General features: G+C 40.3%; 1 protein-coding gene across 4 annotated transcripts in view; it reads left to right on the plus strand.

Annotated features, from left to right (window-relative positions):
• Positions 1 to 16,282, plus strand: part of ARHGEF26 (Rho guanine nucleotide exchange factor 26) — a 167,621-nt gene that overhangs the window by 88,320 nt on the left and 63,019 nt on the right. For all 4 annotated transcript variants that reach the window (XM_007164806.3, XM_007164805.3, XM_057545163.1 and 1 more), the window contains exons 9-10: positions 1,212 to 1,286; positions 11,789 to 11,878. In XM_007164806.3, coding sequence (XP_007164868.2) covers positions 1,212 to 1,286; positions 11,789 to 11,878 — 165 coding nt within the window. The remainder of the gene's footprint in view (positions 1 to 1,211; positions 1,287 to 11,788; positions 11,879 to 16,282) is intronic.

A 16,282-nucleotide genomic window follows, 5' to 3' on the forward strand; every position in this document is an offset into this window, starting at 1 on the left:
CATTAGTGGGTCATGAAATTGATTTTTGAATCATGAGCAGTGTTTTTAAAAAATGAATATAGACTAGAACATGTGGTATATGATATATACATCGTTCATAATGTGGTTAAATATTATTTCATAAAAAACTTGTTTCATTTTTGTCTGCATGTTTACTGGTTGCAGTGTAAAAGTATTTCTTGCAGTGGGTCATAGTCAAAAAATTTTGAGAACCATTAATATAAATCCATCGATGGTACACTCTGTGCTTCTCACATATCACACGTAACAATCCTGACACCTGACTTTCGGATTTATAGACTTGGTGCTCGTCTGCATTTAAGGTACCAGTGGTTTGCTAGTTCCTAATATCTTCCACCTCTGCTGGATGCCTGTTGCCCTAATCTGTTTCCCATGTGTGAGAACCTGGCCACCTGGGCAGAATTTAAATGTACCTAAAACATGGTCTCTTCAGTGTTACTTCATTTGGAGATTTAGTTAAGCTTGTTAATTGAGGTGAACATTTTTAACAGTTGAAATGGTTCTGTTGGCTTTGGGTATAGTTTCAAAAGTTTTACATAATTCAGTATACCTTCAGGTGACCTTCTTTGAACTCGATTTTACCATCACAAAAATAGCAGTGTAAACATATCAAGGGAAAATCCAGCAGCCGTTTTTTTGATCGTTTTATTCACATTATATCATCTACAAATATAATAAGCTCTAATAATAATGATGATGATGGTGATCATTAATTTTGTCATTCATTGAGAGCCTACTGTATGCCAGGTATTCATAAAGAACTTTATATGCATTATCATTTAACTTTTGTAACAACCTTGTGATGTAATTGCATTATCCCAATTTTACAGATGAGGAGCATTATCGCAGTTTTACAGATGAGGAAACTGAGGCTTATAGAGGCAGGGTAGGTGACTTGCCCAAGGTCAAGTAGCTAGTAAGGAGCAGATCTGGAATTTGAAACCAGGTTCACCCATCTCTGAAGTCTATCCTCTTATTTAACTATCCTCTGGGTTAACATGGATCCTGTGCTTTTAAAGACTATTTCCTAGTTTTGTAATCGGATTTTAATGTCATCTTCAGACTCATCCATAGTATTGTGTTCAGCATTGGTAAGTTTGCTACAAGTAAGACTCTATGACTGGACGTTGGTTTTGTTTTACTTAGTACAATAAATCAGTTGATTTTGTTCTTCTTTTACTTGATTGCAGACTATCTGTCAAAAGACACCTAAGGACTCTTCAAAGTATGAAGTCTGCAAAAGGGCCTTAAAGGAAGTAAGCAAGGTAAGTGTTGAGGGGCTCATTACACAGTAATGGGATCACCCATTCAGATCCCTCTGAAGAGAACATGTCTGAGTTGGATGCTGAAAACTGGTAGATTCTCACAGCCATTTGCACACCATTCTTTAGGTAGCTGAAAAACAAAGCAATGTTTGCTGTACTCAAATGAAACGGGTATTTTTACTGTTTCAGACAGTCTTGTCTTAAGGGCCTTTAGATATCTCATTTTCTTTTGGTGTCTGAATTCAGTAAGTATTTATTGAGTATCCACTACAGTGCCAGGGACGATGCCAGCCCCTGAAAATATGGGGATGAATAAGACATCGGTGGTTACTGCCCTCATGGAATGTGCTGTGTAAAGGGGAAGGCAGACATTAAATAAGAATTACAGTAAAGGATGATGAGTGACGTAAGAGGGAAGAACATAGTAATGCTGAAGCCGAAGCCTGAAGCAAGAGTAGCTGTTGAATTCTCCAAATTCTATAAACATGTGCCCAAAGACAGGAACGTGCTTATAGAATTTGGAGAACTAGAATGTTCTTCATGTGACGAGAGCCCAGTCCGGGAGAGAGAGCACTGAGGAACCATGTTAGGGAATTGTGGACCTTATCCTAGGATACTGTGGAAGCTATAAATTCCTGTGCTGTGAAGGAGACAGTGGGGATGAGCCCCAGTGATGAGGCCTTTGTAGTAGACCAGGCTACAGGTGATAGGGGCCTGTACTGATGCGATAGTAAGATGGAGAGAAGCAAACCTACGACACTGGGGAGGTAGGCATGGAGAGTGTTTGGGTGGGCATATTTGCGGACGGAAATCAAGGAAAATAGTCTCCGGCTTGTGCAACCAGTTGGATGCTCTTGTTTATCTCTACAGTAGGAACAGAGGGAGAAGCTGATGAGTTCCATTTAGAATGTGTCAGAACTGAGATTCCTATAGAATATCCCAAGTCAGGAGCTCAGTGGAGAGACTTGAATTGGAGACGTGGATTTGTGGATCGTCAGCCTAGGGATGATTTTTGAAGCTGGGAGAATGGATGAAAGTACCCGGGAGTGTGTATAATAAGAAGAGTAGTTAGTGAGTCTGAAGTGCAACTGTGAAGAGCTCCGGACTTCATCTTGTTTAGGGAAAAGGAACCAACAGAGGAGACTTGAAAAACAGAACAAAATGTACCAAAGAAGGAGGGAAACTTAATAAATGGTCTGGCAAATGACATGTAATTTGGTGGAAGGAAGGTCAGCCCCGTTGGGTGCTCCTGAAAGATAAAGTGGGATAATGATTGATGCGTTCACTGGGTTTATTTATCATCAGGTGGGTTGTGTCCTTGCAGAGGTGGGTGTGGAAGCCAGATTGGAGTGTGTTGAGGGATGAGTGGGAGGTGGGAACATGCAGCCAGCTAGTGTAGCTGTTTCAACAATCAGGCTGAGGGTAAAAAGACAAAAAGAGAGCTGTAGTTGAAAGGGAAGTGAGGCAGGGTCTTTTTTTGTTTAAAGATTAGAGAAATGTGGGTATGTTTAAATGCTAATAGGAATATTTAGCTGCGAGAAAACAATCGAAGTTATGGGAATCAATGAGGATACGTACGGCCCAGGGGAGCAAAGCTCATGATCGCATCAGAAGCATCCTAAATATGTCGAAGCGGCACGTTACTTCTGAGTTTGGTACATCTTTGTACCACTTTATTGTGAAGCACTTTTTGTTTTAATCAACTTTAAATTAGCTCTATTTTACTTTTCCTTGCCAATAATAACTACAAAATCATGGGTTTTATGAGCTGGTTGTTTCTTTTTATATATATATATATATATTTTTTTTTTATTGGAGTATAATTGCTTTACAATGTTGTGTTAGTTTCTACTGTACAATGAAGTGAATCAGCTATATGTATACACGTATCCCCTCCCTCTTGGACCCCCCAATCGCACCCATCTAGGTCATCGCAGAGCACTGAGCTGAACTCCCTGTGCTATACAGCAGGTTCCCACTAGCTATCTGTTTTACACATGGTAGTGTATTTATGTCAAACCTCATCTCCCAGTTCATCCCACCCTCCTCTTCCTCCTCTGTGTCCACACGTCCATTCTCTACATCTGCGTTTCTATTCCTGCCCTGCAAATAGTTTCATCTGTACCAAATTCTAGATTACACATATATGCATTAACATACAATGTTTGTTTTCCTCTTTCTGACTTACTTCACTCTGTATGACAGACTCTAGGTCCATCCACATCTCTACAAATGACCCAATTTTCATTTCTTTTCATGGCTGAGTAATACTCTGTTATATATATGTACCACATCTTCTTTATCCATTCTTCTGTTGATGGACATTTAGGTTGTTTCCATGTCTTGGCTTTTGTGAATAGTGCTGCTGTAAACATAGGGGTGCATGTATCTTTTTGAATTAGAGTTTTGTTCAGATATATGCCTAGGAGTGGGATTGCTGAATCATATAGCAACTCAAAATATTTTTAGTTTTTTGAGGAACCTCTGTATTGTTCTCCACAGCGGCTGCACCAATTACATTCCCACCGACAGCGTAGGAGGGTTCCCTTTTCTCCACACCCTCTCCAGCATTTGTTATTTGTAGACTTTTTAATGATGGCCATTCTGATGGTGTGAGGTGGTACCTCATGGTAATTTTGCTTTGCATTTCTCTAATAATTAGCAATGTTGAGCATCTTTGCATTGTGCCTGTTGGCCATCTGTATGTCTTCTTTGGAGAATTGTCTATTTAGGTCTTCTGCCCATTTTTTTATATTAAAAATAAGTTTATCTGTGTCTTAGTCTGTTTCGGCTGCTAGAACAACATACCGTGGACTGCTTGGCTTATAAACAATAGAAATTTATTTCTCACGGTTCTAGAGGCTGGAAGTCCAAGATCAAGGTGCCAGCGTGGTTGAGTTGGGGCCCTCTTCTAGCCAGGTTACAGACTTCTCCTTGTAGCCTCACATGGCAGAAGGGAGCAAGGGAGCTCTCTGGGGCCTGTTGTAGAAAGTACTACTGTAAGTCCCCTACATACGAACAAATTCAGTTTGGAGAGCGCGCTTGTAAGTCCAATTTGTTCGTAAGTCCAACAAAGTTAACCTAGGTACCCAACTAACACAATACTGTACTGTAATAGGTTTATTATACTTTTCACACAAATAATACATAAAAAGCAAATGAACACAAAAAATAAAACATTTTAAATCTTACAGTACAGTACCTTGAAAAGTACGGTAGTACAGTACAACAGCTGGCATACAGGGGCTGGCATCGAGTGAACAGGCAAGAAGAGTTACTGCCTGGAGGAGGGAGAGGAGGTGGGACATGGCAGAGCTGAAGGATCGTCAGCAATAGGAGACGGAGGGCAATTTCACTCACGCCTGACGTTGATGGCACAGGTTCTGGTTCCTTTGTGGGACCAGATGCATGTTTGCCTCTTTGAAAGTTCGAAACTTGAAGGTTCGTATGTAGGGGACTTACTGTAGTCCCATTTGTGAGGGCTGTATCCTCATGACTTCTAAGCACCTCCCAAAGTCCCCACTTCCTAATACCTAATGTCATCTTCGGAGGTTAAGAATTCAACACATATTTTGGGGGGATATGAACATTCAAACCATAGCAGTCTGTCAACCACTTGAATGCATCTCTTGCTCCGTCAGTGGTCTGCATATCCCACTTTGGGAAACACTAAGTGAAGAAACTTGGCCTGACAGGTATGAAATTACCTAAGGTCCTACTGCCCATGGGTCTCTCCTCCAGGACCCCAAATCCTTTGGGGGAGGGGGAGGGTCTTTAGGAGAAGCTATTGTACTTAGAGAAGTTCTAGCCTTGGCCATGAAAGAGATTGTGTCAGATTTTGTTTGGTTGTTACTGAGACATTGGAAAAGAATTCACACAGAAGAGAAAGGAGGAAGGTAATAGTAATTGAATTGAACCAACAATGATCCTTAATTTTTTTGAGACTTTTACATCCCAGTTACAGTAAACTGCTGCATTCCTTCAGGTGTCTCTGGTTCACTTGATTTGACGCTGGTTCTTTTAGGTAAGGCTGGCAAAAATGTCATGTAATTGCCTTACCTTGATACTTACTGTATGAAGGACCCTCTGTGACGAAGTGCTGTTCCAGTGAATTGTTTTTTCTAAGGCAGCGTTTCTCTCTCTTGAGCAGGAGTCATGAATATCAGGATTATTCCCCCAATCTCCTAGTGTTGTAGGGAACTGAGGTTATCAATACAGCCAGCTCAGGGATTCATCTTCTTTTTCATTTGTGCAGGTTACTGATGGGGTTTTATAGATTCTGGGAAAACAATGTCAGTATTTTTAACAAAAAGACTGTGTACATAGAGCATTTATGGTTCAAAATCAAAATGTAGAACTTCACTTGCTTCCCTTATCTGAAATGAAAGAAATTGGGAGTTCCCAGTATTTATTTTAGAGAGTGAAATTTTGTATGATGAGGCCCAAGTTTTTAGAACCGGACTCCACCTAAGGCCCTTGGGCAAGTCTCTCTAGATGGTTATTCATTCTTGGAAAAAATGAGTAATATCTTTTTTGGTAATTAAAATGCTAATGAAATGTATTTGCATAGTGTGAATAATACTTCAGTGACATTGTTCCTGTGAGTGGCTGAAATGACGGTGACAACTTACTGAATCGGGGCTTTGGAAAGACTTCTTGACTTAGTCAAACAACTCAAAAACAAGAAAGATGTTTCTATCAAGTGAAATGTGTATTTACTTCCAGATTTTCGGCTCAGATGCTGGGGCGGAGCCGGGGGGAGGGAAATTTCCAGGGAATCGGATAGTTCAGCTGGTGCAGAGTCGTGTCTGGTGTCTAAGGAGTGGTGCTCAGGAGATGGTTTCTTATGCCAACGAAATCGTCCCTGCTGCTCTCTTTTATTTACTCTCCCGTGGAAAGAGAATAACTGCTTTAACGTGCACCTCATAAAAATTCTGCTTCTATTTGGAGATAATATTAAGTTATAAGCTTTTCTCTTAATGGCAGAAGAGCCAAGTTCTCTTGAATCTTTTCCTGTAACTTATTGCTTCAGCTATTTAAAAGAGGTCTCTAAGCTGTTTCGTTAAGTGAAGAACATTAAGTTGCAGAACAGAACAAATAGTGTAATGACATCTAGGTAATAAAGTGTGTTTATATACATATGTATGTCATCAATTTATAGAAATAGTACCCAGAATCATACACATCAGACTTTCAACCGTGGTTACTGATGGTAAAGGGAGAGGAGTGCAGAAGGGAGGAATTAATAAGATTTTTTTCCTTCACTCCAAGTACTGCTCTGAAAGAATGCATTTAAGGTTTACAAAGATACATTTTAAAAATAACATACTAAGTGTCCATTACCGAAAATTTGAAAAATTGAAATAAGAGAAAATAAAATGTATCAGTAATCTTGTCGAAGATAGTGACTATTGCCATTTTACGGCATGTCCTTCCAGTGGATGTAAATGTACACTTACACATGGATTCATGTGGTACCCATTTCATTTACTCTTCTAAATAGTGCTGCATGGACTATGGCCTTACATAAATGATTGTGGTCCTCTGATGATTTCTATTGAAAAGTTTCCAGAAATGGGTTTATTGGGGGAAAAAAAGGTAGGTATGATTTAAAGACCCCCAAGTGCCTTCAAGGAAAGCTGTCCCTGTATCCATGACAACCAGAAGTATTTCTGAGTGTCTGTCTTACTGTGCATTCCCCAGCATCCAGTATTCTTTTCATCTTTGTGAATTTGATAGATTGAAAATATTTTATTTTTGTTTTAATTTATATTTCTCCATTAGAGAGATTGAGTTCTTTTTTTTCCACATAAATTTGGCCTAAAACAAAAAATTCAGCCAAATTTAATAAAGCTTTGACAGATGCTGAAGGAAGGTACAGCTTTAATATGCGGAGGCTGATTTTAATAAAAACACTATATCCACATTAGCGCTTGTCCCTTCAAGATAGTCATTAAACAGAGTCCACTGATGATACCATTGCTTGATATATTTGGGGGGAACTTTTTTGTTTTGAATACGCCTTTGGAGGTGGCGGCTGGTGGAGTCTATGTTTGGAAGTTTAGGAAATAAAGATTATAACTTTATTTTCCATTTTCCCTTTCATTTTAAAGTGGGATAACTAAAAAGGAATTGTCCCCCCCTTTTTTTAAAATAAATTTATTTATTTTATTTTTGGCTGTGTTGGGTCTTCGTTGCTGTATACGGGCTTTTCTCTAGTTGCGGCGTGCAGGCTTCGCATTGCGGTGGCTTCTCTTGTTGTGGAGCACGGGCTCTAGGTGCGAGGGCTTCAGTAGTTGTGGCACACGGGCTCAGTAGTTGTGGCTCGTGGGCTCTAGAGCGCAGGCTCAGTAGTTGTGGCACAGGGGCTTAGTTGCTCCGCGGCATGTGGGATCTTCCCGGACCAGGGCTCGAACCCGTGTCCCCTGCATTGGCAGGCAGATTCTCAACCACTGCGCCACCAGGGAAGCCCATGCGCCACCAGGGAAGCCCCCCCCCCTTTTGTAAGTGGCTTATAAATGATCTCTGATCTCTGAAGGCAGTTTACACATTAACATTTGCTGAGCGTTCCTTGTGTCTTAGGTACTGGGCTGGGCACTGAACTAACAAATATGGAAATTTCACAATCTCTGCTGTCCAGTCTTTTTAGAGAGGTAACACCCAAGATGAGTCCTGAAAGACAAATAGGAGGGTATAAATCTAGATAAGAAGGAGTCAGTGGGACAGAGTGGGGTGAAGAATGTTCAGGTAGAGGGAAACACACATGCAAAAGTGCAAGGGATGTGGAAGAGTGTGCGGCTCTGAGCAGAGATTTGGTTAAGACTGAGGCCCAAGATAAGAGAAGCAGGAAGTTAGGGATCACGTAAGTAGGTGCCAGATCATGGTCTTGCTAAGATTTAATTCTGAAAGCTTCGAGGAGCCTTTTAAGGATTTCAAGCTGAGGAGTTTCATGATCAGATTTGAACTTAGAAAGATTGAAAATGTCTTTCTGGATGACACATAAGGGCAGGGCAGAAGTGATGGCAGAGAATTAGGAGGCCAGTAATCCAAAGGGGAGGGGGTTTGAGCCTGAGTGCGGGGACAGGGCTGGTGGATGAGTGGACAGCAGGACGGCAACATTAAGGAGACTTTATGAACTGTTTGGATGTGGAGGACAAAGGAGCGGGAGGCGTCTGAGTGGTGAGGACCCAGCTTTTTGGCTTGGGGAAGCGGATGGTGCTGGGATTGATCACTGACGTAGAGAACACTGGGCCGGGGGAGGGGGTGATAAAGGTAGTGTTGAGGTTTGGTCGTTCCATCCTGAGTTTGAGATGGCTCTGGGGGACCCGAGAAGAGATGCCATCCAGGTAGTTGGATGTAGAGCTTAGGGAACAGACCAAGTCTGGGAGCACAGATTTGGGAACTATGAACATATATTCTTCAAGAGAAATCATAAAAATGCCCTGAGAAACGGCTGCTTGATTAGATTTTGTTCTGTCTTAATCCTTTTAGGATATATATATATATTATTTTAAAGTCACTTTTTTTTTTTTTAAGATTTTTTGGATGTGGACGATTTTTAAAGTCTTTATTGAATTTGTTACAATATTGCTTCTGTTTTATGTTTTGTTTTTTTGCCACGAGGCATGTGGGATCTTAGCTCCCTGACCCGGGATCGAACCCGCACCCCCTGCATTGGAAGGTGAAGTCCTAACCACTGGACCACCAGGGAAGTCCCCCTTTTAGGATATTTTAATTGCAGTTGCCCCTGCCCAGCCAGGATATTTTCTGCGCCTAGCTTTGATCAGGTGCAGCCATCAGTGCCAGCATCAGTGAACTCCTCAAGACCATTCAGACCTAAAGATATGCTGGAACTGAAGATAGGTGTACCCTTGAAGCCTAGAATATCTGTTAAGTGACTGGAAACGTCCAAGTGTCCATCAGTGGGGGATTGAATAAATACACTGTGGAAAGCACATATGGTCATAGCATATGTTGCATCCTATCACTCTGCTGAAAGCCTGCTGGTGGCTTCTCTTTGCACTTAGAACACAATCCACACGCCTGAAGAACTTGCATGCTTTGACCCTGGGCTGGTCCTCTAGTTTGCTCTTGTGCCATTTTCCTGTGTCAGGACCTTTTACTTTCTCAGGCACACGGCACTTTCCCAGTGCCAGCCCTTTGCTCCTGGTGTTCACTCTGCCTGGACCAGCGCTCTCCATTGATTTGGGTGCTAACTCCCTTTTTTCCTTCCGCTGTCAGCCTAAATGACCTCTCAGGAGAGGTCCCTGGCTCCCTCCTTACCCTCCTCCTCCCAGACCCCCTGTTTTTTTTTTCCCTTTAAGATTTCAGTCTGTAATTATTGTGTCTGCCCTATTGTGTAACCCTAGCATCTGACACCTACCAGGTACAAAATAAACTTTTTTTTTCAGTGAATGTTATATTTATAAGGCGAAATGTTGGCAAGTGAAACACTTAAGTCACAGACAAGCATTGAATAATCCATTTACAAAAATTAGAATTTCTGCACATTATATGTGTGTGTTTATATGTTCATATAAGCATAGGAAAAAAAGAGAAAGTGTATAACCCATCTTGTTTCCAGTTACCTCCATGGAGTAGGATTAGGTCAGAGCCTTTTATGGCCTGTTTTGTTTACTTACGTATTATCATTTTTTTTTTTTACAGTAAGCATATGTAACTTAATAAAGCAGTAATATTAAAGTAAATCTAATCAGAATTTCTAGCTTCGTTTTTAACAATCACATGTCTTTATGGCCAATGATCCTTGTTATGGACAAGTTTTATAGCTTTTTCAGGTAATAAGAAATTGGAAATACAAAGTTTGTTTTGGTTTAGGCCAGTGAACTAATAATTTTGTATTAGGTACAGTGTAATTATGTATTAGGTACAGTGTAAAGGAGAAACTCCTGTGTGTCTCCTCTGTGCTCAGTACTCTACCCACAGAGCACTTCATTTCTGACCCTTGTGGTCACCAAATGTGTGGGGTTTTTCCCCACACCAAGTAGTTCTGCTGTACCAGCTGGGTGTCTGACTGTATTCAATTCAGTTCTCACTCCACCTGGAGATATAGCATCAGATCCCACAGGATAGGGGCTCAAGCCCGCAAGACTACACCCCCAACTTCATTTCAGTCACTAATCACAAGTCCAGGTTGTTACCTGTGTTTCTGACCCACTGGCTATAAATCAAGTTCCCATGACCCCCCTCCTCAGGTTTGATTAACTTGCTAGAGGGGCTCACAGAACTCAGGAAAACAGTTTACTTACTAGATTAGTGGTTTATTACAAAGGATATTAAGGGATAAGAATGAACAGCCAGATGAAGAGATAAGGTGAGGTCCAGAAGGATCCTGAGCCCAGGATGTTCTGTCCTCATGGAGCTTGAGATGCCACCCTCCCAGCACGCAGGAGTGTTCTTCTTCACCAGCCGGAAGCTCTCCAAATTCGAGGTTCAGGGATCTTTATGGAGGCTTCATTATGTAGATGTGAATTATTCAACCGTTGTCCAGTAGTGATCACATTATCTCCAGCCCCTTTCCCCTCCCTGGAAGTCTGCAGGGCTAAAAGTTCCAGCCTTCTCTTTAATCACTTGGTTGGTTCCCCTGGCAACCAGCCCCATCCTTAGGGGCTTACCAGAAGTCACCTCATTAACATAAACTCAGCCGTGGTTGAAAGGGGCTTGTTATGAATAACAGAAGATACCCATTTCACTTCTATGCCCTGGAGCTATTTCAGGAAATGGTAGCAAAACTAAATTATAACCAGAGATGCCCCTGTGGCTCTTCCGTAGGAAATTACAAGGGTTTTAGGAGCTGTGTGCCAGAAACCATGGACAAAGACAAAATATATATTTTGTTTATTATAAATCATGATATCACAGCTACTCATCAAAGGACTATGAGTTCATTCTGTTTGTAGATAATTCAGTCATTCTAATTAAACTGAATTTCCCTTAGCTTGACCATCCTTGAAGAATCATTGACCATTAGGTTCCAATGGAAGGCTTTCCTCTTCCAGCATCCAGGTTACTGGTCACATGCTTTGCATGTAGCATTCTGCTGAGAATTTGCCTTTGAAGTCAGTGGTCTGCCCTCAGCTGCTCTGATATGAAGCGGGGAGCGAGGTGCAGCTTGCTCTGAGTTTGGTGATGTTCCCATGGGTGAAGGCGAGGAGGAGGGGCAGAGGAAAGGAGCAGAATGGAGCAGACTGGACCATGCGAGGAATCTGCCGAGTGTATGTGGAGGGCATCGTGCGATAATGCACAGAGGATGTGTGTCCCTGAAAGTTCTCAGGACGTTTTTTTCCTCTGTCTTCACATCCTGATGACACCACTTCCAACTGGGTACAAAGTCTTGACTGTGTGAAACTGTGAGTTCTTTAACTGTCTGGAATGAGTCTCTGGAGATTCCACAGTGCTAATTATTTCCTGTGAGATCTGCATTTGAAAGTGAGGTTTCTCTCCTTCACCTCTTAACCCTCCTTATCATTCTCTGTTTCCAGTTGGTTCGACTCTGCAATGAAGGAGCTCGGAAGATGGAAAGGACTGAAATGATGTACACAATTAACTCTCAGCTGGAATTTAAAATTAAGGTATTCTCTCATACTTCTTCATAAATAGATTTGTTACTGCTCTTGCTTAAATCTTATGTGAATAAAGAGATAGTTGAGGGCAACAAAGTGGAGAGGAATTTGCTTTTCACAGCAGGGCCATAAATTGATTACAGAGAGGCTGGCAGGGGAAATAGCAGATGCTTTGCTTTGGACAATTCAGCTCTTGCTAATACCAGATAAAGTGACCTTTCTCTAGGCCACAGACTTAGGTATTATCTAACTAGCACTTTCTTTTTTCCCTAGGAAGACACCAAACTTGAGAAAAGGGTGGTTAAAAATAATAGAATTTTAGAATAGAAAGGAGATTTCTTTAGTATTCTCAGAGTATCCTGCAAAACAGTGGTATCCCACGAGCTGGACCAGGGTGTTCTCCTAAATCAAATAAGGACACTCCTTTCTCAGTTTGCAAAAAAGGATTATTAGTGAATTGTTCTTTTCAAATTGGTTTTTCTTCCATAATTCTTTTTTGCAAAAAAGGATTATTAGTGAATTGTTCTTTTAAAATTTGTTTTTCTTCCATAATTTTTTGCAAAAAAGGATTATTAGTGAATTGTTCTTTTAAAATTTGTTTTTCTTCCATAATTCTTTTTTGCATATGTGCTGCCTGTTACTGCTTGTCTCATACTGCTCAGGGGCAGATGACAGGATGAACAAAGAAGGAAATAACAATTAATGGCGAGGCTAGGCCACAGTCAACTCCTTTGTTGGCTCACAGTTCAAATCTTAATGGATGTGAGTGCTCATGGTTGTGATTCTGTTTCGTTTTATGCCACTTGAATTTAATTAACCAACTTAAAGCGGTCATATTTTTTCATGGTGAAAGTGTTCCTAATTTGTGCAGTGGGATTAGAGCGATTGTGGCATTATGCAGATAACTCTCTGCTGTGTCATATAGTTTGAGGGCCACTGATATAGTACAGCTACACCCTTTTATTTTATAAATGAGGAAAATACAACCCCGAGAATAATTAATTGTTAATTAATTATTAATTAATTGTTAATTAATTATTAACATAATTAATGTTATGTTAATAACATTCGGCTCATTCGGCTCGTGGTGGCAAAATCAGGACTAGGGTCCAGACGTCCTGACTTGCAGATCAGTGTAAACTCTTCTGCTCTGACACCCTGACTATAAAGATTTAAATGCAGAAAGGTGATCCGTGACTCTTCTTAGAAAATGATAGGTACTTGCTAAAAACAGTGTGCACATGCACGCACACACACACTATAGTTATTATACCCTCATATAGAAATTTACGGCAATTTCAAAACCCATTTTTTCCCATCCTTCACAAAGAATCCTGTCCTTCACTTTCATTGGTTTCTAAGTATTTTAGAAAATATATCTATACATCAAAGGATTTTTTTAATCCCCTCCTTTTTAAAGATGATAAATCTCTAACCATTTCCATTTTAAAAGTTGATAAGTCCCTTCCCTAACCATTTTTCTTTTTCTTTCTTCACTGATAATCAGTTGGTTTAAGATACCTTTAAGCTCTGTTTCTCTAGAACCACAATTAATTTGTAACTGAAAGAATGCTTACCCCAAGGGTTCTTAAAAATAAGTGATTAACATCAGTTGAGTGCATGAGTTTTTGGATTTTTGTTTCCTCTTGGTTCAATGATTAAAATTGCAAACTTAAAGGAAAATATTCTAAGTTTAGATTTATAATGAAGGACTTAATTCAGACCACTTAGAAATACTAATACAACCTTAGGACCTCATTTCTATAACACTTTATGGATAACAGTGGACATTTTTATTCAGTTCATTTCAAAGACGAGAAAACAGATGTTCAAAGAAGTTAAGTGGTTTGTCCAAGCACATGCATTCTTTCAACAAATTTCATGAGCACCTTTGTGGACTGAAGTGGGAAAACAAAAGCATGATCCCTGCCCTTGGGGAGCTTACCATCTAGTAGAAGCCTACAGAAATACAAAGGAGTGAGCCAAGTCTACAGCTGTTATGGGAGATAGAAGAGTTTTGAGAACACCAGCAATGGAGAGGGCGTGGCCGGCCCTAAGAATGAGGGACAAAGGGGTGGGGAGCTGAGCTGATCTTGAGAGGAGAGAGAGAAGGGTCTTCCAGGAGTGAAGAGCAGGAACAAATGCACAGGGCATGGTTTCAGCTGCTGTAGCCCAGGAATTGCACATATTCAGTGGGGTGGGGGGGAGCAGGGCAGAACTAGCACTCATGGGAAGGGCCTTGTGTGCCAAAAGAAAGAGCAGAGCAGGATCATCTGGGAGCTACTGAAAAGTTCAAAGCACGGAAGTGACACAGTCAGATGCGCATTGAGTAAAGATGACTTTAGCATCATAGTAAAAAGCCTTTTAAACTTATTCCAAATCCAGAAGTCATTAAAAGGAAAATTGATCGATGTGAAAATTTAAAAAATTTCTCCATAGAGTGAAAATTAAAGGGCATTTAAAAAGTGAAAAGAGAAATAGGAAAATGGGAAAAAAAATTAGAACTCACATATAGATAAAGGGTTAATATTCCCAACATATAACCTCAAAGTGATAAGAAGATAAAGAAAAAAATCCATTAGAAAATTGCGAACTAGAAAACTGTTGTCAGAAGAGGAAATACAAATGACTGTTAAATGTCTGAAAAGATGCTTTACTTCATTCAGAAGAAAATTGCTAATTGAAATTAAAATAATGTATTCTACCACTTAGATTTATAAATAATTCAAAAGTTTGACTAAACATTTTATCAGTGAGTTGTTGGGAAAGCCATGTTTATCTGTTGCTCGTGGGAAAGATTGTTATAACCCCAATGGTGGACAATTTGTCAATAACTATCAAAATTACAAATGCAAGTTACTATGACCCAGCAATTTTACTTCTAAGAATTTATCCTATTGATATGCTCATGAACGTATAAAATTAAGCACACACACACACACACACACACACATATACAGACATACACACAAAGTTACTGATATGGCATTGTTTTAATTGCAAAAGATTAGAAACAACCTAAACATCTATCAATAGGGGACTGATTAAATAAATTATAGTACACCTAAATTATGTAAGACCACTCAACTTAAAAAAAAATGAAGAATTTTAGGAATCGATATGGTAAGCTTTCTGTCTTATATTATTAAGTGAAAAAAGTAAGGTGCAGAACAGGAGGAAAAAAGGGTATAAAAGTAGCTTATGTGTAAGAAATCTCTGGAAAGTTATAGAAGAACAATAACAGTTGCTACCTTGTAGGGGCTGTAATCAGTGGTTGGGAACTGGGTAGATGAGGAACGGGGTGGGGAGGAGGTTGTTCACTTAATAGTTTTTCATAGGACTTTTTTTTTTAACAACCTCCCCTTCCCACTCTACACACATACACCAGATTCAGTTTATTATTTTAAAAATGTATTACAGCAGCTATGTGGAGGGTAAATTGGGAACGTAATAAAACCGGAGGCAGAAAACCAGTTTGGAGACTGGAAGCAGAGGCGGAGAGATGAAGCGGGATGCCTGGAGGAGGGCTGTAGCCATGGTACCGCAGGTGTCTAGTCCGGTCGACTGGATGGAGAGTCACACCATCCACCTAGGTAGGGAATCCAAGAGGAGGAACGACCCTGAGGGAAAGGTAACAGGTTCTGTGTTGGTTCTATTTGGTTTATGGTCCTACCGTAGCCATTATTGCCATGAAAATATTTACTGAGTATTTACTATGTGCCATTTTCACATAGTCTCACTGAATTCTCACAGGAACCCCATGAAGTATCTAATTATTATTCCCATTTTTTCGTTGAGGAATTCGAAGCTAGAGATAGTAAATTATTTGCTCAAAGTCATACACCAAGAAGTACTGAAGCCTGGAATCAGATCTGCGACTGACTGCAGCGTCCACATTCTTAACCATGGCAGCAAAATAATGCTAGTCTTTTTCTCATTTGAAGGGAATAGAAGCTTATATATATGTCTGTGTGTGTGTGTGTATTAGATATTTATGTATGTATGAATGTATCTATGTATGTTTACTTACATGTGTTTTTCATTTTTAAATTAGTAAGTTTCTGGACGAGTATTATCATGTGCTGCACGTGGCAATGTGAGAGGGGTGAGGAGAGCCCACCGGATCGGCACAGGAAGCCGATATAAATTAAGAGCGTGGGCTCTGGAGCCAGCCTGCCTGAGTTCCAGTTGTAGCTCCACTACTTACTAGCTGTAGGACTTTGGGCATTACTTAACTTTCATTTCTTAGTTTTCTGAACCGTAAAGTGGGACTGATAATGGTACTTTCCCTCATGGAGTTATTGTAAGGATAATTAATGGGAGGGCAGAGTGGAGAGTGACTGCTCAGTGCATATAGACTTTCTTTTTAGGGTAATGGAAGTGTTCTGGAATTAGATAGTGATGATCATTGCA

The sequence above is a fragment of the Balaenoptera acutorostrata genome, chromosome 4, assembly GCF_949987535.1.
Source record: "Balaenoptera acutorostrata chromosome 4, mBalAcu1.1, whole genome shotgun sequence".
In the NCBI taxonomy this organism is placed as follows: domain Eukaryota; kingdom Metazoa; phylum Chordata; class Mammalia; order Artiodactyla; family Balaenopteridae; genus Balaenoptera; species Balaenoptera acutorostrata.